The sequence below is a fragment of the Suillus clintonianus genome (genome assembly GCF_016758775.1).
Source record: "Suillus clintonianus strain FC179 chromosome Unknown DEU56scaffold_190, whole genome shotgun sequence".
Lineage (NCBI taxonomy): Eukaryota > Fungi > Basidiomycota > Agaricomycetes > Boletales > Suillaceae > Suillus > Suillus clintonianus.
Genome location: NW_024539414.1, coordinates 16109 through 38069, shown reverse-complemented (window position 1 = coordinate 38069; position 21961 = coordinate 16109). Strand labels below are relative to the sequence as shown.

Sequence of the window (21961 nt, the reverse complement as noted above, 5' to 3'; positions counted from 1 at the left end):
AACATGCTGCGTCTTTCAGCGTCCTGTAATTGTGCACTGTCCCGTTGTGATTTGAGTCACAGCCCAAACTGTGTAAGTATTTTAGCATAAAACACATCCTTTCATTCCCATGACTCAGTGCTAGCAGCGTGAATTTCTCTGGATGAAGATAATGAACTCAACGATCGACCGTGTAAAATTTTTGTGTCCCTGATGCATGTTTGGATCAAGAGAATGGCTTTTCAGAGCGTCCTACACAGAAAAAGTTTGGTTGAGTTGTAAGCATGAATACCAGTTCAGTGTGAGTGAAACGTATTGCGTCTTTCAGGCTGTGCCTCTGCCATATGCGTGTGTCATTGTATTAGAATTTAGATGGAACGAGAATCGAGATCATGAAGTTAGCCGTGAATGAATTGGAACTTGAAGACTGCGAAACTTGTTTACGCATGTTTGACAACGCCTTGCGTATTCAACAGATGCAAACAAGTCTTAAGGAACCTTTCACAAATACATATCGTCTCCCCGGATAGGCAGACAAATAGAATGAACTAGTTGACATTCCTTATGTTATTATGGCCTTCTTCCACTCTCGCCACCCTCTATACCGTAGTAAAACCTCAAGTCTCAACAAATTGCCATATATAGTGATCCTGACGGCTAGCGATCGGACAGCAGGGCCGAAACATACCGAAACCATATGATCTCGCCAACTACCACCACGACAAGCCTGAGGAACCCACCAGCCCCTTATTTCTATGCGGTGGTTGGAGTCCAGCTCCTAAACACGTGCGGGACCACATAACCTTAACCTTAGCACGGCTGCCGGCAGGCTCTGACTCCGTCCGTCTGGTATGCGTCTTGTCCCACCCACGGTGCTTTTGATATTCAAGCATACAACAAGACCAATAATACGTCGTAAGTACTTTAGTCACATATTCTGTATTCGAGTCAAGATGCTCTATTGAGCGTTTGATGCTCCTCCATTTTGAGGTCTCCCTTGCTCAACAGTCAAATTTGTCGAGACGCAAGCTACTTGGTCAAACCAGCAACGAACTACTTGTGCATCATGCATCAACCACACTGCGACAACGCGAAACTAGAAACATGACTCACCCGGGCCTGGTTCACCATTCACAAATGGATTCATATATATTCTACAACGCCCAGTAAGTCTTTGGGAAGATCCTGGATGCAAGCTGCTCATACTCACAACGCTGGGGATTTCTATCAACACGCATTGCTGACCCTCGCAGCAATCTGCAGTCGAGTCGCAAAGGCCGGGGCATTCACTGGCCGACACAGACGCTGTCAAAGCTGCAACGGCGGCGAGGACGAAGGAGAAATACATTGTGCGATATGACACAGGATCAATTAATATGGAGGGGGCACGGTACGCTTTTATGTCCGGGGTGTATGCAGAAACTGTCATTCAAACAGGCGTCGCTTGTATGCCGGCAGTTTGCCAGCAGACCTCAAATTTGACTTGCTCTGTCGCTAGTGATCTGTGGACGTAAGTGTCTGCCCGCTGCCGCGTTCGGGAGCTAAATCTTCCACCATACATAGAATCTCTTGAAGCTCTCAAGGTCTGAACCGCCGATGGTGCGGCTACCGCATCACAGCTCCTCATAGCCCAGGCCGCCGATCATCGCATGAAGTCACTGTGGTGATCACTAGCCGTAGTGAACCCGTTCGTGCGCCACCCAAACGGAGCTGCGCCCAGCTGGTGTTTCAAAGGTCTGCTTCTAATGATCTATTGTTGCCTGCCGATATTTTCTTTTCAGGTGGACCAAGGGTGAAACCTTCTCAAATTTCTATTAGTATTCAGCACTCATAGAAACGCACTCGTCGACGGCGTCAAGAGGGATTTTTCCCACTCCCACCATCCAGGGCTCTATGGTCAATATAGAGAGTTTCGTCATCGCGTAGACGATGGCGATCAGGTTTTGCTGTGGGTCCAGCAACACATTGAGGGTAACCGAGTAAAGAACCGAACACAACGTTCTTGGAGACAAGTCGCGCTCGACTGGGAGTAAATCTCTGCTGGTTTAACGACTGATTCGAAAGTGTGGGGGCCAAACTTGAGCCATGCGTGAGCTTTGTCCCTCAAGAGTTGTAGAGGGCGATTATCCGCGCTGTGGACATGGAGAACCGTTGGGCACATCAATTAAAGCTCTGAGGAGGATATGTAGGTCTGACGAGGGACTTTGCATACCTTCAGTAATATGATTGGGGTAAACGTCAATCTAGATAACGATGACATCAACGTCAATGAACGGATGTACACCGCCGAATCTCGGCAACAAAGGAAGCTTATAATGTATTAGAGTTCTTCACAAGAGACAAGAATCCTGCTTTGAGCCTCGTTTCGTGGTCCACTCTCTCAACAAGATGAGTTGGACAACAAGTCTCAACCGTCGGATGTGAGTGGGAAGTCATTAAAAATATTTGACCGCCACCGAGTGGCAGAAGCTTGCGACAGGTTGATATGGGAACAATGGATCTAGGGTGCACAGTAGGAAGGCCGCTTCAAGGCTTTTATGACCTGAAAATAAAGGTCTAGGCAGAACATCACGACGAGTGTGTATGCAAAGCCTACCGACCGCCTTTCAAAGAGACATCATTTGCATGTCATCAGATTGCCAGCAGACCTCAAATTTGACTTGCTCTGACACGGATATTCTATGGGCGTACTAGTAAGAAAATTATGAAATAACGATAATTTCCCCGCTGTGCGCGGGAGATAAATCCACGTACTGTAGGATGTTGAAGCGTTCGAAGTTTGAAGATCTGAAGCGCCACCGGTACGGACTCCTGCGGCCATCCATAGTACAAACAACCATTTTCTTGCCTAGGGGAGACTAACGATCACCGTATCATGAGACAAAGTTGGTCTTTCCCCGCTCTTCCGGTGAAAGACTCCGCCTCTTTCCTTTCCTTTCAGAACCACCTCCGAGTTCGAAGCTCCTTGATCCCTCGAAAAGAGCAAGCATTTGATCCCTGAGTTGCCTGCGTGCAGCGGCTGAATGTCACCCGCTAGTTCGCGGCCATTAGTAGTGCTATCGTTGTCAGCTCAACTGCTAATGAGTTCCCCTTTGGAGTCGGCAACCGAAGGGTCAAGCATTAATTTCCTGTAAGATACGTGCGCGTGTCCCTCGGTAGACGGTCCTTTAAACTTTTCGTAGTATCAGCTATAGCCTATAGCTTACATGGGATGTTGATAAGCATACAATGTGTCATCACAAAGTTCCCACAATCCGAATTACGCCACATCACACCCGAACTTCCGAATACTCCCGGTCATCAAAGAACATACATCATATTCCCATATATCTAACAACCATGGTGCAGATTTCAACCATACATACATACATACATGTCATCTAATGATTATCCAACCCTAGCCCACGCATAAATGCAATGTCAATCTGCCAGACGACGCATAACAATAGCAGTGTGTGTTCAACAAAACCTATTACTCGAGAGATGGCATGCGTCGTGATATGCTGAATGGTGCAGAACATGTCTAGGCTGTGATCCCAAGGCTAGACAGTTCCTTGCGAATCTCAGCTTCCCCCTCCATTTTCTTGAGCTGCGTCGCTTCTAGTCGCTCCCCGCGGTTCGCTTTCTCCTTTAGCTCATCGATAGCCTTTAGCTGCATGACAATGGTCGTAAGAACGATGCGACGACAAAAACTAAAGGAGATACTAACCTTCTTATTAAGATTTCGAACCTTCTTCGCGACAGGGTCCAATATCTCTGCTCCCGGCGTCGGTGGAACAGAACCTTGGCCAGGGGTCTGCGTCCCTACCACAGTCACATCAATAGATGGTCGCACAGACGCCTCCCCAGTAGGTGTCGCAGCCCCCGAGCCCGCTTCCCCAGTTCCCTTCTCACGCTTCTTCCCCTTTTTCTTCCCTTTCTTGTCACCACCCTCTGCCCCTGGCCCAGGCGCACTCGAAGGTGTCTTGGGCGCGGCGCCAGGCACATGCCTCCGTCCCCCGTTCCCGTTCTGGTAGTGGCCATTGCCATTAGGAGTACCTCCATTCGCATGCCCCATGCTACCGGGGGGATTCGGCGAGCGATTGTAGCCCCGTGGAGGTGTTGCGCTGCCGCTGCCAGTGGGCATACGGGGCGCACCGCCCTCGTCCTCGCGCTTGAAAATCGCTGGAGTAGCAAGACCGCGTGCACCAGGGGGTCTGTAGGCTCCTGCAGGTTTGGGTGTAACGGGCTTAGCGGTCAGAGCCGCAGTCAACACACTGATTGAGGGCTGGGGTGCAGCAGGGATAGCCTGGCCAAACGGTGGTGCCTGATCAAATGGCGTAGGTCTCCATGATGCCTGGTATAACTCCTCAACCAGTTGGACGTGCATAAGTCCTCCAGTGCAATGCCAGACTTTCATTCCGTTGTCCACACGAAGACGAGGAGACAGGGTAGCTGTCAAGAGGAACCTGCCGCAGGGCGACCACTCGCAATATGACGTGTTTGGCGCGTCGATGGTACATATCTTCGTCAACGTTCTTCTGTCGAAGATATCAATCTTTCCTGCCAGGTTGCCGAAGCCAGCGAGTGCGACAAGGCGACCTTGCGGATTGAAAGAGATGAAGTTGTGGGGAGAGGATCCAAAATCATGGAGCGTCCGCACGCGTTGATCAAAGAGCGTGGTTTTAGCAGGCATGTCTAAGAAAAGATGCCGGTTGTTAGTGCAACTTCCGTGAGCAAAAGAGACAACTAACATCCATAGACAACGCCAAATTCTTTCGAGTTTGGGCTCCACGAGACGTCATGGATCGGTCCCTCCTTGTCCAGGGTCACGCGGCAGTCGAAATTGCCAGCGGCACTGAGGAGGTACATACCGGTCTCGCCGTAGTAGTTCATGTTTGAGTTATCCACCTCTGTTTGTGTAAGGACGAGCACCTGCGTGCCAAGATCGTTCCACTTGATCTGGGCGCGATCCGCCTTGTAGAAAGTTTTAGAGCAAGTTGGAGCGCCAGAAAGTGTTGATAGGCCGTATATCTTGACAATTGCAGGGGCACCCTGAGAAAAGCACACTTAGTAAAAGAATGTACGTATCATGAGGGAAAAGGACGATACCTTCTTCTCAGCAATAAAGACTGCAACGGACGGGTTCAATCCAGGACTGAGGGAGACCATCGATGCGCCTTCGACGCGCAGCTTATCGGCGATGCCCTTCCCCCATTCAGCAGGACGGTAGACCTGGATCTCCTGAGCAACAAGACGAATGGCGTGCGACTCAGATATGGTATACTGAAGGTCCCAGTTCTCCAGCGACTTTTGTGTGAAGGAGATGAGCTCCTCGCCAGTGGAGGCAGAGAAGACGCGGAGATTCTTGTGCTGGGCGCCATCCTCCAGCTTTACTGCAGGGAGGCGTGTGAAGTGAGATTTTGCCGATGCTCTGAATGATATACACGAGGCGTACCTGGCCGCTCCCATGTAGAGAGGTATGTTCCGCGCGGGGAGAACTTGAGTTCGATAATGTTTGGAACGCTCAGTTCTTGGAGTAGCTGTGCGCCTTCGGCTAGAAAGATCCGCACGCTGCGGGGATCAAATTAAGTCAACCAGGTGGATCGCGCGAGCACGAAGCAAAACGTACACAGTTGGTAGCGCGTATGCGAAGAGACGGCCGTCGGGGCTGTAGTGGTATGTGCGAGCTGGGACATCGGGGGCAGCGAATCCCTCTATTGGCATGTATGTTGGTGTGCCGCCGACGAGGCCCATGCTCTTCTGTGCGCGGACTACAAAATTTCCATTACGTTAGATCAAAAGCAAACGTTGGACTGAGTAAATAATTTAACGAACAAGCATATTGCTGGGAGAGCTGGGAGGCCATTTTTTTGTGCTGAGGAGACGGAGGGGGTGGGAACGAAGCAAGTGAATGCTTCACGGAGGAGAGTGTCGGTGGAGGGAGAAGATCAAGGATATAAAGCCCAATCAATGCACAGCTGAATTCAAACAAGATCTACTTTAGGGCAAGCAGTGTAAATTGCTCGGTTACTTACAAGTTGACCTCGAGGCTTGTGCTCTTACTATTATGTTACTTGTACCAACCCTCTTTGGCTGTTTTCGCATGAAATCGGACAGGGCTGATGCCTGAAGACTAATAACAAGGCGAAAGCGATGAGCGACATTCAAACTTCAACTATCGAGAAATACTAGGGCTCGGTGACATCTTTCGCAGTGATCCTCGAGAGAAATGAGGATTGAAGATTCCATCCGACATTCCTCTCGAGGAAGAAAACCTACCATCCTCAGGCTGGATCCAACTGCTTTCACGTTCATTCACTCAAACTCTATGATATATTTCGTAGTGAAGTTGTCTTGAAAGTGGAAGCAATTATAGTTTGTCCCAAATCTTTAGCGGTGCGTCTGTGCTGGCTAGATGAGTCATTGATGGATTCATAGCTCATGGCGGTTTCAGGAAAAATTCGCCATTTTGCACCAACGGGGCCTCGCAAGTTGCCCTGTTCAGCGAGAATCTCTTTGGTGCTTCAGCGGCGTTCGGCCGTCATACACCGTGAAATTTCTGCTCATCTGATTGGCTCACCTCCACAACGAACGTTATACGCACTGGTACATTCTTCATTTTACCCTTTGCCCGTAACCCCATTACCTCACTGTCAGATTTGAAACCCCAAACTCTCAGCACCGGTTGGCCGCTTCAAAAGATCTGTATCAAGTTTTTGGATTTATCCGAAGGAAACTCGTTGACGACGCCGACTTCACACAACGTACACCGGTTTGTGGGTAGCCGGGCTACCCACACTTGCACAGTATTGAGTCTATCAAGGCCCCGGTCTTCACGGGTTACGACTTGGGCCCCTTTCGATACTCTGATGCTTCGCAGTTCTTTCCTTAACTACCTAGCTTCCCTGGAAAGCCCAAGCTCTTCAACATCTGCCCAGCCCATGATTTGGTCATCCTGTGAGGGATACGTACTTCGTGGGCATTGACGTTTCGGCGTGTCATTCGTTCACAAACCCGATAAACGCACCTCCATGAGCTACTATTTTGGACAAATGTTGGTTTCAATGCGCTCTTAGTTGCACGCTTCGGGTAACAATTACGTGCCTCGGCGCCAGATGAGATGTCAGCGATAACCGCCCTGCCACATTCTTGGACAACATCTGGTCTTACCTGCTAGGCGAATATCGGATCATCGCTTGTTCAAGCGACGACCCGTTGCGCGTATGGAACTTGGAGAGTAGGGAACAGATAGGGGAAGACTGGAGAGATAGAGAAGGTACAGTGTAAGTAATCCGTGGTGTCGTCTCCTGACGGGAAGATGTGGTTAGCAGTGATAGGGATGTGGGATACAGAGAGGGACAAGTGTTCATCAAATGAACGGGGAACACCGGTGAAGTGCTGTTTGACTGTTGGAGTCAAGATGTAGGGCTGATCTATTAAATGATAGAACAGCAAGTATGTGAGATGCAGAGACAAGAGAGACCATCCTCGAACCATTCGAGACAGAACATTCCTACGTGGGTATAGTCATCTACTCCAGAAACGCGGACTAGTGGTTAATTTCATTGAATCTTATCAGTGGCATGCCCCGAGCGCGCCGATGGCGTCGATGGGGGTTGTTCTCGTCACTCCGGACCTCACATGAAAATTCATGATAAGCTCGTGTATTCATCCTGACTCTATGAAACGTAGAGTTATTTTTTTCTTATTTTTGCAAATTCTGAACGCCGAAGCAAGAGAATCTGGATTGGCATGCCAAGGCAACCCAACGCTGTCCTCATGCCCTTGACAGGTCAATGTAAACTCGGCCTATACCGTTCACACTCCGAATTTCGAGGCGGTTCTACCAGAACGGTCTACAAGACTTCGCAGTTCAGGGTCGCAATTAATATCGCGGCTTTCATAATGCATCATTGGAATGTATTCAATCAGATTCGGCATTTGAAGTGCACTGCACTGCGCGGATCGGGATCAGTCTATGACAACCTGTATGTCGCAATCCCCTCAAAATCGTTCCTCTTTGTGCAGACTTTCCGCTCTCGGATTGCGCTACATGGCAAATCTGTGGCTCGTTTCGGTTCCTACCTACTACTCTCCTATGGTCTGGTGTTTCGTCGGATTTCTCCGAACTCACACTTGCGGAAATTCTTTTGTTACTGGCTAATATCTGAAGACTTAACGAGAATATAGATCCGTTGCCGGATTTTAAAACAACTCACTATTAGCTCGAAGGACAGTGTGCGCATGCCCGCATCACCTAACTGTTAATGAGGGGTGGAACTTTGTGACACTGATAGAGTGTCGTAAACCGCTCACTAATTGTCCTCATCCCCTCATGATCTTATGAAGTTTAAACTTGCCTGTTCGCGCACAAATCCTAATCATCGCAGCCTTCTTTCTCGCGGGGCTAAGTGACTCGGAGAGTCCAATTAGACTGCCGGTGACCCTTTCCTACTAGTACATGTATAAGTTTACGTACTTCTGCGCAGAATTTCGGGTGCGTTCGGGTGCTAGCGTGCGAATATTTTGAAACTGTACAGCACGACCAGGACATCCTGGGATTAAGTTTCATAGTACTATCTTAACCGCATATCTTGAGCTCAGACCTGATTGTAAATTGAAGTACTACGTACCCTTGTACTCATAATCTTACGGTCATATTACCATCTAGCAGCTGCACAACCAGCCATGACATCAAACTTTGCTGAGATTCAGAAATAGGAGTCAATGATCAGTCAATTGTTGTATCGCGCACCAGAAAATTATATTGTGCAACTTGGTGTTAGACGTAGCACCATACAACGTTTAGTACATTGGCAGTGTAATCATTATTCTCCACGCTCGGTAGCATCCGAATGGGAACGGTGCAAATTGATTCTGCCTTGATGACGTACGGCTCTTTATGAGCGCTGAGAATGAAATCATTTCGAAGAGGCTATGTAAAAAATCATCACACTGCAATTCTGAGAAAATTGCACCACGGATCATATGACAGAAGCTTAGCTGTCAAGAATCTCAGGGGTTTACTTCCACTTTGGGTCTCCGGGCTGGCACTGCATGACCGACCGTCGACCATTCGGAGGATGGTTAGTTACGTTGACCTGCCATGGCCTTAAAAACCCAAATCAGTTCCCAGGCAAAATCGTGTAATATAAAGGCAATGATCTTGCAAAGGCTTCCATGTATCATTCGTACGACTTCCCGTGTCATCTAGAACCCGCAACCCAGAGTTCAGAAGGAGCATGTATTTGCAAAAGTAAGGTTATCTCACCCACTGTAGACCATGAACATATGAGCTTACCATGAATAAACATTCAAGGTCCAAATCGTTACAAACAACCCCCATGCTGATGTCATCTTCACGGTTAGGGCATGCTCCCGATCAAGGTTTAATGAAATCAATGCTGCAGTCATACCTCGAGTGCCTTGATCGACGCAATGACAGGCTGAACATTGTTTACAAGGAAATCCTAGAAATCCGCGCCCGCATTGCAGAGATTCATACCAGTTGTCAATTAGAAGTCGCCGTGGGGGATGAGGGTGCATTAGACAGCAGCGTTCACCTCCAAGCAATCGTCGATGATTGGCCTCGGACCATCATGACAGCTGCATTCGATGAGCTCAATGTCATTTCACAGTCGTTGACTCCGCTCGAACTCTCCATCTTGGAAGAGAAAACAGCATTCCAAGGCCAGCTTTCAGATTTAGAGTACGGACCTTCAGAGTCTACTATTACCCTGCCAGAGGGTGCGGATCTTCTTCAAGGTAAGTTCGTGATACGTGCAGCCTTTCAAATGCTGACCCCAAGAAAATTCTAGAGATTCGCACCCACATTACGGAACTTCTTGCCAGCGTCCAATCAGAAGTCACCATGCCGGAGTCGGGCATACCGGATAACAGCGCTTACCCCCAATCAGTCGTCGGTGATGAGCCTCAGACCATCGCGTCATTTGCGCTCGATGAGCTCAATGATATTTCACCACTGTTGACTTCGCTTGGGCTCCCCCTCCTGCCAAAGTCACTAGCGTTCCATGGCCAGCTTTCGGACCAATGGTACGGTCCTTTTAATTCTGTCGGGGATATGGGATCACTGCCAGAGGATGCAGATCCTCCCTTCGGTCAACGTTCCCAAGGTAAGTTCCCTATGTTCGTAGCATTTCTTCTAAACGCTTACCATGTGCGGCAAGACCGCGATACCGCTGGTTTTATTAGCCATCAATTCGGTGCACAATCCTTCCCCCACCAACATGACATATACCCTGAGGGGCAGACCTTTCCGGGGTCTTCGTCCATACATGACCAACAACTCCCTCTCCCCATTGTGCAGGTTAGCCACAAAGTAAAGTGCACCTGGCCCGGATGCACGAGGTTCCTCCAGAAGGACAGCCTCACCCGCCATGTGAATGAAACACATCGGCGGAAGGTTAAGGCTGTCTGCGCTGACTGTGGAAGGAAATTCACGCGCCGGTATTTAAAGACGGCTCATATCTGCCGGGCGAAAATGTAGAAGAGTTTTCCACACACCCAATGTGACTGCGTTTCAAAGTCATTCTTTTCGGGAGCGCTCTGTAGGATACCAACGTTCTCTTGCTGAAAGTCCTAGAGTAAGATATAAGAGTCTCCAAAAGAACGAGAAAGAAAATATACACCAATGTGAATAAGATCGTTGATGGTTGCTTCTCGTGTGGTCATCTCGATGCTCCCTAAGCACATCTTATGCAACTCATTTGAGAGTTGCAACAAGAACGGGAGGAAGCGATGGAGCCTGCTCTGGACTGAGGAGACAGATCCAGTATGAGAGTTATACCTGTTACCCAGGTTCATTAACGTCGAGCGGGATGTCGACCCGAGGTGTCTTCTTTCGAGGTAGGTGTTCTAAGGGATGATCATTATCGTCTTTGTGATTGGCGGACATCATCTTGTTATGTGTCTCGGTCAGCAGGAGCATTTCGAGGGTGGAAATACTTACACGAGTTGTAGTGACAATTTGCATCTCTTGCAAAATTCAAATTCTGATGGGATTTGGCAGATGCGGCAAGTATTGCAGATAGCATAGAATCGATATACAAATAAATCATCAGTCAGAGAAGATATACCATACAACAAACGTGGATGAGTGCACGAAGTTAACTGCGACCGTCAGCACCACCGCGGCTGCTATTTGTTGTACCATCCTGGCGGGGGATGACAACGCGTTCCAAGCGCCATCGAGGAGGCGTCCTCAGTCTGCCATGAGACCAGCACGAATAGTAGCAGAGGAACGCCTTGAACCAATGCACATCTGGGAGCGAATCAATGTCAGATGACTCGATATCCCGCTGCCCAGACGGATATCGGGTGTCGTCTGCTTTCCTGTATTCCGGCAAGTTAGCAGCAGCTAGCCGCTAGAGTGAACAAGTCAGCAAGAGGTGCTGAAAGGTGAGAAAATGTACGTTACAGTGAACTTCCGTCCAGCTGCAACTTCAACAACTGGTGGCCCGTGACTATGTCTTGGCACGAGGAAAGGAAGGTTCTGCCGTATGAATTGCGTGACTCCGGTGGAGGGGGGAGGCGGAGAACTTATTTCGAACTGGATATGCACTCAGTCATACATTACAAGTTTACTGAAACTCGAGACTGACCTGATCAAACTGAGTTGCAACCTGCCCCGAGAGAGAGTGGGGCAGAGGCGATGTAGCCGGAACCTGTGGTACTATCGTCAGTGAATTGCAAAAGAACGAGATGCACAACCTACATCCAGGGGATTACGAGGTTGAACGTGCCGAACAGGTGGTATATTTGTGCGAGGAGAGAAGTGGAAAAATTTGCTGAGGCGAAGGGAAATGGGTTGCCGCGGATCTATTGTAGGCAGAGGTCTTTGGAACATAGGTATGGTGGATATTGGTTGTCTGCGATGCCTGGCAGGAGGATGGCGAGTTGCGTCAGACTACAATGATGGTAATGGATGAGTGGTGCAATGAGTACAAGAACGAGTTGCGTACATTTAGCAGATTGTTGAGGGTTGACTGATTTACTCCGGCAGCCTGAGAAATGACATCAGGTGGAGTGTTGCATATGTAGATATTGTGGTCATCGTAGATGTATGTGGTGTAAGTTAATTGGCGTGAGTCGGGTGAGAGGATAAGGGTAAGAGGATTCTGAACATCGAAGGAAGCTAGGAGTTGGCGTGACTCGTAAGCCCACAGTTTGATAGTGCCGTCTCTAGCAGCACTTGCAAGGAGAGTGCAATCGAATGAAAGTGCTAGACCAGTGACAAGTTTGGTGTGCCCTTCGAAGGGAGTTCCGACAGTCTCCAGTGTCGATGCGTCGAATTCATAGATCATCGTCGAGGCGTAGTCGCCCGTCAAGATGTTTTTGTTTTTGTTTGTCCAAAAAATTGGCGCATATGTGGTTCCTATTTCATCACCAGGTGACCCCATGCTCGCTTCCAATTTCTGCTTTTGGACATCCCAGACCTCAAGGTAGTTCGCCCTATATGACTTGACCGCGAGCTTCTTCGAATCCGTCGAGAATCGAACTGCTCCTACCCACTTGACACTCTTCAGTGGACCAGCCACGGGTTTGCCAGTGTCCAAGTTCCAAATCCGCGCTGTATGATCATTTGCCCCACTTGCCAGCAGTGTACTGTCTGTGGAGATATCAATGCAGGTGATCTCCTCTAGATCTGAGTAGCCTTCGAATGTTTTCACAACCCCACTTTTAACCTCAAAGGCTTTCAGCTCCGGATGCTCATAAACTCCAGCAGCAGTAACAACCCATCGACCATCCATTGATACCGCCACTGCCCACACCGCCTCCTTCCAAACACCCCGCGCTTCCTCAATCTCCTTACCGGCCTTCAGATCCCATTGCCTAGCAGTCTTATCATAAGATCCGCTGATCATTTGCTGGCCGTCAGGAAAGTAGGACATGGATCGAATCTGCTCTCTGTGACCCATCAAAGTTGTTACCGTTGTCAGAGTCGATTTCATGGCGGGTGCCTTCGTCGATGTGGAAGCCATTGTTGCGTCAACGCGAGCGAAACCCGTCAAGTAGGGGCAAGGTGTTCTTTAGATATGTTTGAAGGACTTGCCGTGAGCGCTCCTCGTCTCCTGCAGGTCTGACGTTGATAGTCGATTTGAAGAGTCCTACTTCGCCTCTAGTAGAGCTGATCGTAAGTTCATCTGCGTTGAAATTTTAAATCAGAGTTGATGTTACCAAGAGGCAAACAATGACAAAGAGGAAAGAGTTCTAGAACGTGAGTACAACTGTCGTCCTTGCAAGATGTGCTATTTCTCACATCTGCTTCTTGACTCACAGCCTCTTACAGCTATGAACGTCATTCCTGTGCTAGAGCGCCAATTTCGTTTCTATTTCTCGCCAGTGTTGTTGTGTGCTTGTGAGCCACTGGCGTATCTGGATGGCCCGATATCGTAGCATTCAACCTGCATTCAACCTTTTGCGTTGCTCAGTTTTCGTTGCAGTTTCGCCTTGGACGCCAGTGGACACGTCTTTCCTCGTCCCGTTGTCTCCACCGTTCTCAAGTACACACTCGTCCAGGCTGTCTCGCTTTCCTGGCGCCCTCCACTAACCTACGTCGCACTTTGAATGTATCTGTAACGCTGCAAATGCAAAAATGAAGGGCCCATCTATCAGCGTTCAATTCGAAGTTTTTTTGCGATTATGACTCTGATAAGTTACGACTATGATCATATGTGCTACATAAGCACTCATTTTCCATTTAGCTTCGCTTCTTCGGCCGTCTCGTTCATTATCGGTGCCATTTACTGCGGATATGGGGTTGTCTCAACGCCCAGTGGCATCCGAGTACGTAGGTCTCACACAGGATGGCAGCGCTTCTGGCTTGATTAAGGTAGACGACATTGAAATACAACTAGTGCCGCCATGTGATCACGTGACTGTTCCCACGGCCAAATATCAGAATTCGAAAATCCAAAATCACTATTTGCCTCAAAAATCACTTTGACAACATCAAAAAAATTGAAATTAAAAAACAATAAGCTTTGTATTTTACTCTACATCCACACTTAAAGTACTAGGAGTATCAAAGGAGTATGGTTATGACTGACTACGCACCAGTAGTGCTTACCTTGATTGTGGCACAGCCTGGTGTTATGTAATCTACCATATATGGTTAAAGTGGTATCACGTGACGTGGCCAAATCTACGGGACAAATATTTTATTTTCCGCCTATAGCATCAGAAATGTATTTGGAGATGAAATACAACATATAGAAAAAGTGGAAATAGCTCTCTTAAATTTCAGTTTTGAGAAAATTTGAGACCATCAAGCTATCTAGAGAGGTCTTAGGAACAGATTGGTGCAAAAAGAATGTTTGGAAAGTGGATGAGGAAAGTGCAATAAGTTGTGCAAAATGGTGTCTCAAAATGTAGTTGGATTTTAATGTCGTCTACCTTACCATTGCCACACGTGCCATTATGAACTGATACACGCAGCGCACCAATTCAAATAAGAGTATGAAGAATTCTCACTTGACGGTCATTGGTGTACGGGTCATTAATGATCTGACATGTACAGGCTGGGACATGATCCCCAGTGAAAATCGGACAGTGCGAGAGACGTCTGGAGAGTGCCGCATCGTGCGCCGCCAACTGAAACCGCCCTCGCACGATCTCAACAAGAAATCCACGATGGAAAAGGAGTAATGTCGTGCGTCGTTGAGCGAGGGTCCTTACGGGCGGTTTATATTGTGAGAACAGTTCATATCACATTGCTTGTAGTTACTACAAAAGACGTATACAGTCCCCGGGCCTGCAATACGAATAATAGCACGGAAAGACACAGAACGAAAACAATCGAATGAAGGCAGGAAAGCAGTCCGAATGGTACGCAACGCGGGTGCTCAGTACAAGGTACCGTCGATGACAGCCGCCGGGACCGTGTTTTAGGTTCGAGGGACCCTAAGTGAATAGTCATGTCAGTACCCCTGGTACGAACACGAGAAGCACTCACCAATTGTGCGGCTTTCAACTGGTAAAATTGACAGAAAATGAAGCTCAATACCGTATCAGCGAGAAAAGCAATGACGTACATTCCATGACTACGAGCAACGAAAATTGCGCATATATGCGCCCCATACACCCAAATACACGAGTTGCATACCACCGACATCGAGTAAACCTACATTGGGAACGTATTCGAATGTTTGGGACCAGAGAGGGACATGAAGTAGGCCACATCGCTACTGGACCATACTGGTAGACATGATGGTAGGAAGGGAACATGGTTGTAAGGGAACAAGAGACGCGAACATCGTGAAGTCGGACTTTAGACCTAGAACTTTCCTTGTACACTGAGCCGCAGATGCGAAATTTTTGTGGGATCCCACGTGCAGTTTCGCAACAAGTGCGAGGGGAATACAGAATTGTGGTTTATCTCATCGTCTGAGGGAGTGATGAATAAGCCGATACTTACATAATCCAGTAAGTGTAAATTGTTCTTGGTTACAAGTTGGCCTTGAGGCTCGTGCTCCCACTATTATGTTACTCGTACCAACCCTCTTTGGCTGCTTTCGCATGAAATCGGACAGGGCTGATGCCTGAAGACTAATAACAGGGCAAAAGCGATGACCGACATTCAAACTTCAACTATTGAGAAATACTCAGGCTCGGTGACATCTTTCGCAGTGATCCTCGAGAGAAATGAGGATTGATTCCATCTGACATTCCTCTCGAGGAAGAAAGCCTACCATCCTGGATCCAACTGCTTTCATGTTCATTCACTCAAGCTCTATGATATATGTCGTAGTGAAGTTGAAAGTGGAAGCAATTATAGTTTGTCCCAAATCTTTAGCGGTGCGTCTGTGCTGGCTAGATGAGTCATTGATGGATTCATAGCTCATGGCGGTTTCAGGAAAAATTCGCCATTTTGCACCAACGGGGCCTCGCAAGTTGCCCTGTTCAGCGAGAATCTCTTTGGTTCTTCAGCGGCGTTCGGCCGTCATACACCGTGAAATTTCTGCTCATCCGATTAGCTCGCCTGCACGAAGGACGTTATACGCACCGGTACATTCTTGATCTTGCCCTTTGCATTACCTCACTGCCAGATTCGAAAGAGTGTCGAGCACCCTGTTATGACTCTGAGCTAAGGTAGACGACATTAAAATCCAACTACATTTTGAGACACCATTTTGCACAACTTATTGCACTTTCCTCATCCACTTTCCAAACATTCTTTTTGCACCAATCTGTTCCTAAGACCTCTCTAGATAGCTTGATGGTCTCAAATTTTCTCAAAACTGAAATTTAAGAGAGCTATTTCCACTTTTTCTATATGTTGTATTTCATCTCCAAATACATTTCTGATGCTATAGGCGGAAAATAAAATATTTGTCCCGTAGATTTGGCCACGTCACGTGATACCACTTTAACCATATATGGTAGATTACATAACACCAGGCTGTGCCACAATCAAGGTAAGCACTACTGGTGCGTAGTCAGTCATAACCATACTCCTTTGATACTCCTAGTACTTTAAGTGTGGATGTAGAGTAAAATACAAAGCTTATTGTTTTTTAATTTCAATTTTTTTGATGTTGTCAAAGTGATTTTCGAGGCAAATAGTGATTTTGGATTTTCGAATTCTGAGATTTGGCCGTGGGAACAGTCACGTGATCACATGGCGGCACTAGTTGTATTTCAATGTCGTCTACCTTAGCTCGGTTCCCTTTATTGCCTCTGGAAAAAAGTCCGAGCAGTCGGTCTCTTTAGCCCTGGAAAAGACCCCAAGGACGTTGGCGCCAACGTAAGTTGAATATTCTATTCTCGCCTTGCTGATCTTTTCTTTTTCCCCTCGTTGTTGACTGTGATGACAACCTCCCTCTCGCTATCATCACCCACCCCGAGCCCTCTCAACCATATGCGCGTGTACACGTGTACACTCAAACCCTATCCCTGCCGCTGTCAACCACGACATCCCTTCGCTCCCCACCTCCAAGCGCCACCCCAACAACCTCCTGCAACTGCCATTGAACCCTCCCGCTGCCACCCGCGCCCTTGGGCAACCTCCTGTGCCTTCGATGGCGGCAACTTCTTGCAACCTCTCATTACCCACACCGACTCACCTAACCAAGACCCATCCTGCCGTCGCCTCGCGCCCAACCAGGACCTTCCTCGTGCTCCTGCTAACCTGACGCTGCCGCCACGATTTACCGCACTCTCTCATTGCTCACTTCGGTCTCCTGCGCCTTCTTGTTACTCTCGCACGGCCGCCTGTTTTCTTCGCCGCCTGATGATCTCTCCTCGACCGCCGGCAATTTCTCGTTACTCTGGCACGTATTCCATGGCCAGCCGCGGTACCTTGCTTCTACTCATTTTTTTCATATATTTCCCTGTACACTACCCCTACCTATACAACCCTTATGATTCCTCATCTACTCTATTGTATATCAAAGGTTAGATACATGTTTTTCTGAACATAACAAGGCTTCATGTGGTCTGGACTCGCGAATTCAATTTTTAACAACCAAAGTCATTGTTCTGTAGTTAATTGTCACAGGATAAAAATCAATAAATTTTCGTCACTTTACTGTGATCAGAGTCTTGACCGCCATCAATGTTTTGCAACTAATCACTCGCCAGGCACCAACATAAGGCCCATCTCACAGCAGTTGTAGCGGAGCAAACAGCATTAATATATTGCGCGCGGGGTACAATACATCAAAAATCTAGCTACATAATAATACGAAGTCCAACAACGACAAGAGAGTAAGCTAATAGTGATGAGGACGAGGGAAGGCGACGCAGAAAGAATGGGGGGGATAGGTGCTGATGCCGTTGTGGTGAGGTATATATACAAGTTGGCGATGCTGTCAACTATACCTTGAAGCGAACTGAAGCGAAAATCCCGAGGGAGTCCTGGGGTCTTCAACCCTGTGAATGCCGTGAGTGTGTTCGGATTTTTTATCTTTATGGTGTTGTGAACCGAGCAAGCTCGGAGTCATAACAGGGTGCTACAAACTCGATTCGAAACCCGAAATTTTAAGTACCGGCTGGTCGCTTCAAAAGATCCGTGTCAAGCTTTCGGATATATTTGAAGGAAACTCCCTCATTGACGACACCGACTTCATACAACGTACACCGGCTACCCACACTTGCACAGTATTGAGTCTATCAAGGCCCCGATCTTCACGGGTTACAACTTGGGCCCCCTTCAAAACTCTGATGCGGCGCAATTCTCTCCTTAACTACTTGGCTTCTCTGGAACTTCAGTCCTGACTTTCAAAGGCTTTTACGGGTATGTAATCACCTTAGTATTCATTGTTGTTGGCTTTCAAACAAAGCTTAAGCCGTTCAACATCTGCCCAGCCTATGATTGGGTCATCCTGTGAAGGATACATACTTTGTGGACTTTGACGCATCGTTGCGGCATTTCGTTCATTTACAGAAACCCGGTAAACGTCAGTTCAATGTTGGTTCGATGCATTTTTAGTTGCACGCCTCGGGTAGCAATTACGTACCGCAGCGCTAGATATGTCAGCGATAACCGCCCTGCCAGATTTTTGGACAACATGTCGTCTCACCTGCCAGGCGAATATCGGATCATTGTATGTTCAAGCGACGACCCGTTGCGAGTATGGAACTTGGAGAGCGGGGAATAGATGGGTGAAGACTGGCCAGACGGAGAAGGTGCAGTATAAGCAAGCTTTGGTATTGTCTCCTGACGGGGAGATGTAGTTTGTGGTGGAAATGATGTGGAATACATAAAGTGTTCATCAAATGGACGGGAAACACCATCAGGAAAAAACCACCTGACTACAGCTGACTACATAGTACTATGTAGTCCGTGTAGTCAATGTAGCTCGGTTGCTACATGCCTTCTACATAGCAACTGAAGTAACTATGTAGTGCTACATAGTGCTACATAGCGCTATGTAGCACCACATGGTGCAACTGTAGTAAATCAGTAGTAGATTGTAGTTCATAGGAGTGGGACTCCAAGCAACTATATAGCACACCATAGCGCACCATAGTAGTGACTCAGATTATAGCACATGAAATAGCAACAAATCAATAAATTCAGATCAGTCGATACTAACGGCGGTACTGCTACGACCCTCGGCTCCCGCTCTCACTAGCCTCGCCGCCCACTCTCCTCCTGAAGCTGGTGTTCTCGAATGGCATCTTCAATTGCCTCGTCACTGATTCTGGATGCGTCTGAGAATGTAGTGGGTGTATCTACTACACCTGCATGGAAACTTTGCAAATTAGACTGGCACTTGCAAAATTCGAGTGAAACTCACCGAGCCACGTCATGCAAATTGTCACAAATCCTTTCGAAGAGCTTGTAAGGCGCCGTGCGCTCGTCAAAACGCTGCAGCGAGTTCAAATGATTGTTGTAGACAGATCCATATGTGATGGCTGTGAACCTGATGTCTTCCTTCACGCCCTGCATCCACTCGTCAATACAGCATTCGATCTAACAACAATTAGTAGGCATGTCAATAATAATACGAACGCGAGAGATGACTTACAGTTGTAAGCATGAGCGCAATAAGCTTGATAGGCATGGGGTTGAAAAACTGGTTGTAGACGATGCCCTCGTCGTTTCGGTTTGCAAACCACATGACATTGATACCGTCTTGGAGTAGCTCGGTCTTGTATATCCCCGTCTTCGCTTTCCAGTCCTAATACCACTGTCAGTACATGAAAGTAGACCATTGCACTACATACCTTGAAAACGAACGATGAACCATCTTTCAAGGCTTCCGCTAGATCACGGTTTTGCCTTATAACGTCCCTCAATTCACTCGACCGAAACCCAAAAAAAGTCCGAGTAAGCGACCGCATCTTCATTTTGAGTTCACCGCGCACATGCGATGTGCGTTTCAAGAGCTTTCCAAAGGTAAGATATAATATAAGTCAGTCCAAGAATGCATAGATAACAGACGGCTTACCATCTTAATTGCTAAAGGCGTCAATTTGATGTTGATGCCTTTCAATTGGCAAGCCTCACGCCAGGCTTCTTTTCCCAGCATCGTCTCGTCAGCAATGGAATTTGGAAACGGCGCCTGTGTGACGATTAGACAGTGGAAGATAGAGATTGCGGTTACAAGGATGTCTTTGGAGACATCATCGAAGTCAGTGACTTTTACACGACTCGGCAGACGGGAGCCATCTGAATGTTTCTTCATCTTCAACGCTACCGTGGCGCCCTCTTCAGTGTCGAGCGGTCGCTTGCTAGCCCGAGTAGCAGGTAGTTGTTCCTCGATAGTGTTACCGTCCTCATCGATAGTGTTACCATCCTCTTCGACAGTGTCACCGTCCTCTTCGTCAGTCTGGCCAGCGCCAGCGTCAGATTGATAATTGTCGTTCTTGTCTGAGTCGTCACCAGAAGACTCATCAACGTTAGTGTTGTCAGAATCAATTGGTGCTAGGTCAAACAGACGTGTATTAGTGTACCATCAATTGATGAGCAAAATGACATACCCTTCAACTGGCGTGCACTGCCGCTAGTGATGCGTGATGCCGGGGGTATTTTCCCCATGCTGAATGACAAGACCTTTGTGTTGGACAGCTTCGTCTGCAGAGCATGGTCCAAGAACTAAATAATAATAAAACAATCAGCTACTATTCAAGCGGCGGCAAACAAGACGAATGTGCAAACCATAGTATCTTCATCATGGTCAGCGTCACTATGTAGCTCAGAGGGTTCGATCTCGAAGTCATCAGGGTTCTCTTGATAGGACGCCTTGAGTGCCCGTTTTTTCTGTTTTTCCGCCTTTTTCTCCTTTGTGGCCTGACGACGGACTGTGCTTCGTGTTTCAGATACTGTAGAGAAAGTGAGTGAAAGCATCATATCATAGTTGTGGAAACTCGCCTCGATAGTTTTCTTTTTCTGTTGGTCGGCGTGTTCGGCCTCTTGAGGTGTGCGCAAGCGGTTGATTACCCTGCGGTGACGACAGAACACTTGTCTTTGGGGGCTTGGAGGTGGCCTTGCGAGGGGGCGGCATGATTATTCGTCCTCAAAACACAAGGTGCGAACGAGTCAACAACCTGTAGGTTCAGCAGCTTTTATAATGTTGCGCGAGACATAAACACTTACAATTAGAACCTTGTCTTTGTTGATTCCAGGGTTTGTTGATCGAGCATAATGCCATGCTGAAAGCTGTGTTAAATAGAATGGATAAAATGTAGGGACATACTGCCGCAATAATTTTCACTGCCATGGATACATCCACTTCAGCCAAGAAACGGTGCGGAGCATACTTTCGAACACTCACCCACTCTGACAGATCTTACAGATTAATGTCAGCGGTGTCCACTGACACAGACTCGGAGGCTTGCTATCAACGCCCTAACAGCATCAAAAGGTAATCTACACCTCCTCACCGATACCAAACACTCACTATTTTTCAGGCCGAAGGTTGAGGATAACGAGGAGCCTCATGCAGGCGAGCGTGAAGTGCCCATCGAAGAGGCCATGTATCCGCTCCCCCCCTTCCGTCAAACGCCTGGTCCCATCTCGGTGTCTCAGTCATACATATGAAGACTGATCATAGAGCGTTGGGACGCCGAAATTCGTTACTGCGAGAAAGCAAAGAAATTGCGTCAATTCGAAATGGGACTAGGCCAAGGGAGGCTCACCATCATACAAGCGAGCCTGCAAAGACTTGTTGCAGAGCGCTGGGATGCTGAAGCAAAACATTGTGAGGAGGCAAAGCGGGCACAACTTTTAGAGTTACTTCTTGCCGCTCATGGTATTACTAGACTGGTGTAGAGCCGTGCCGTGCCGTAATCACTGAGACCGAAACCTAAAAAATTTCAGTTGAAACCATAAGCTAGTCTCCATAACGGACTGTGATCTCGGACTGAAGAAATGGACGTACCTGGTGGCGCCCTCAAACTAGTCTCTATAACGGACTGCGATCTGGGGCCGAATAAAACCCACCAGCTAGTCTCTATAACGGACTGCGATCTCGGACTGAAGAAAACCCACCAGCTAGTCTCTATAACGGACTGCGATCTCGGACTGAAGAAA

The 21961-nt window shown here is 47.8% G+C and overlaps 5 protein-coding genes across 5 annotated transcripts; 2 read left to right on the top strand and 3 right to left on the bottom strand.

Annotated features, from left to right (window-relative positions):
• Positions 1–3280: 3280 nt before the first annotated feature.
• On the bottom strand, positions 3281–5940 carry DEU56DRAFT_985306 (eukaryotic translation initiation factor eIF2A-domain-containing protein). Its single transcript, XM_041360057.1, has 7 exons — positions 5797–5940; positions 5591–5732; positions 5417–5532; positions 5071–5354; positions 4713–5013; positions 3689–4656; positions 3281–3631 (listed from the first exon to the last, which is right to left on the bottom strand). The coding sequence occupies exons 1-7, from the start codon at positions 5825–5827 to the stop codon at positions 3503–3505; spliced, it is 1971 nt and encodes a 656-aa protein (XP_041201064.1). The 5' UTR covers positions 5828–5940; the 3' UTR covers positions 3281–3502.
• Positions 5941–9119: 3179 nt separating this feature from the next.
• Positions 9120–10514, top strand: DEU56DRAFT_211646 (uncharacterized protein). The gene is made up of 4 exons (XM_041345089.1): positions 9120–9217; positions 9281–9726; positions 9780–10094; positions 10149–10514. The coding sequence occupies exons 1-4, from the start codon at positions 9204–9206 to the stop codon at positions 10466–10468; spliced, it is 1095 nt and encodes a 364-aa protein (XP_041201063.1). The 5' UTR covers positions 9120–9203; the 3' UTR covers positions 10469–10514.
• A 783-nt stretch (positions 10515–11297) lies between these two features.
• DEU56DRAFT_843252 (uncharacterized protein) lies at positions 11298–12307 on the bottom strand. The gene is made up of 4 exons (XM_041355071.1): positions 11943–12307; positions 11696–11887; positions 11583–11645; positions 11298–11530 (listed from the first exon to the last, which is right to left on the bottom strand). Exons 1-4 carry the CDS (start codon positions 12282–12284, stop codon positions 11360–11362), a joined length of 768 nt encoding a protein of 255 aa, XP_041201062.1. The 5' UTR covers positions 12285–12307; the 3' UTR covers positions 11298–11359.
• A 4329-nt stretch (positions 12308–16636) lies between these two features.
• Positions 16637–17496, top strand: DEU56DRAFT_211590 (uncharacterized protein). Its single transcript, XM_041345087.1, has one exon. The coding sequence runs from the start codon at positions 16790–16792 to the stop codon at positions 17378–17380; it is 591 nt and encodes a 196-aa protein (XP_041201061.1). The 5' UTR covers positions 16637–16789; the 3' UTR covers positions 17381–17496.
• Positions 17497–19054: 1558 nt separating this feature from the next.
• DEU56DRAFT_985303 (uncharacterized protein) lies at positions 19055–21260 on the bottom strand (the record flags this gene model as incomplete). Its single annotated transcript, XM_041360056.1, has 9 exons — positions 21026–21260; positions 20801–20976; positions 20588–20751; positions 20410–20524; positions 19878–20353; positions 19654–19815; positions 19455–19607; positions 19224–19399; positions 19055–19178 (listed from the first exon to the last, which is right to left on the bottom strand). Exons 2-9 carry the CDS (start codon positions 20931–20933, stop codon positions 19055–19057), a joined length of 1503 nt encoding a protein of 500 aa, XP_041201060.1. The 5' UTR covers positions 20934–20976; positions 21026–21260.
• Positions 21261–21961: the final 701 nt, after the last annotated feature.

Coding starts and splice junctions, on each gene's coding strand:
- DEU56DRAFT_985306 (XM_041360057.1), bottom strand. CDS start 5,827: ATGGCCTCCCAGCTCTCCCAGCAATATGCTT. Junction 5,355..5,416: donor CTCTACATGGGAGCGGCCAG/GTACGCCTCGTG, acceptor GCCTCCCTGCAG/TAAAGCTGGAGGATGGCGCC. Junction 3,632..3,688: donor TTCGAAATCTTAATAAGAAG/GTTAGTATCTCC, acceptor ATTGTCATGCAG/CTAAAGGCTATCGATGAGCT.
- DEU56DRAFT_211646 (XM_041345089.1), top strand. Junction 9,727..9,779: donor GGGTGCGGATCTTCTTCAAG/GTAAGTTCGTGA, acceptor AGAAAATTCTAG/AGATTCGCACCCACATTACG. Junction 10,095..10,148: donor CTTCGGTCAACGTTCCCAAG/GTAAGTTCCCTA, acceptor ATGTGCGGCAAG/ACCGCGATACCGCTGGTTTT.
- DEU56DRAFT_843252 (XM_041355071.1), bottom strand. CDS start 12,284: ATGATCTATGAATTCGACGCATCGACACTGGAGACTGTCGGAACTCCC. Junction 11,888..11,942: donor CCCTCAACAATCTGCTAAAT/GTACGCAACTCG, acceptor CCATCATTGTAG/TCTGACGCAACTCGCCATCC. Junction 11,646..11,695: donor AACCTCGTAATCCCCTGGAT/GTAGGTTGTGCA, acceptor ATAGTACCACAG/GTTCCGGCTACATCGCCTCT.
- DEU56DRAFT_211590 (XM_041345087.1), top strand. CDS start 16,790: ATGACAACCTCCCTCTCGCTATCATCACCCACCCCGAGCCCTCTCAAC.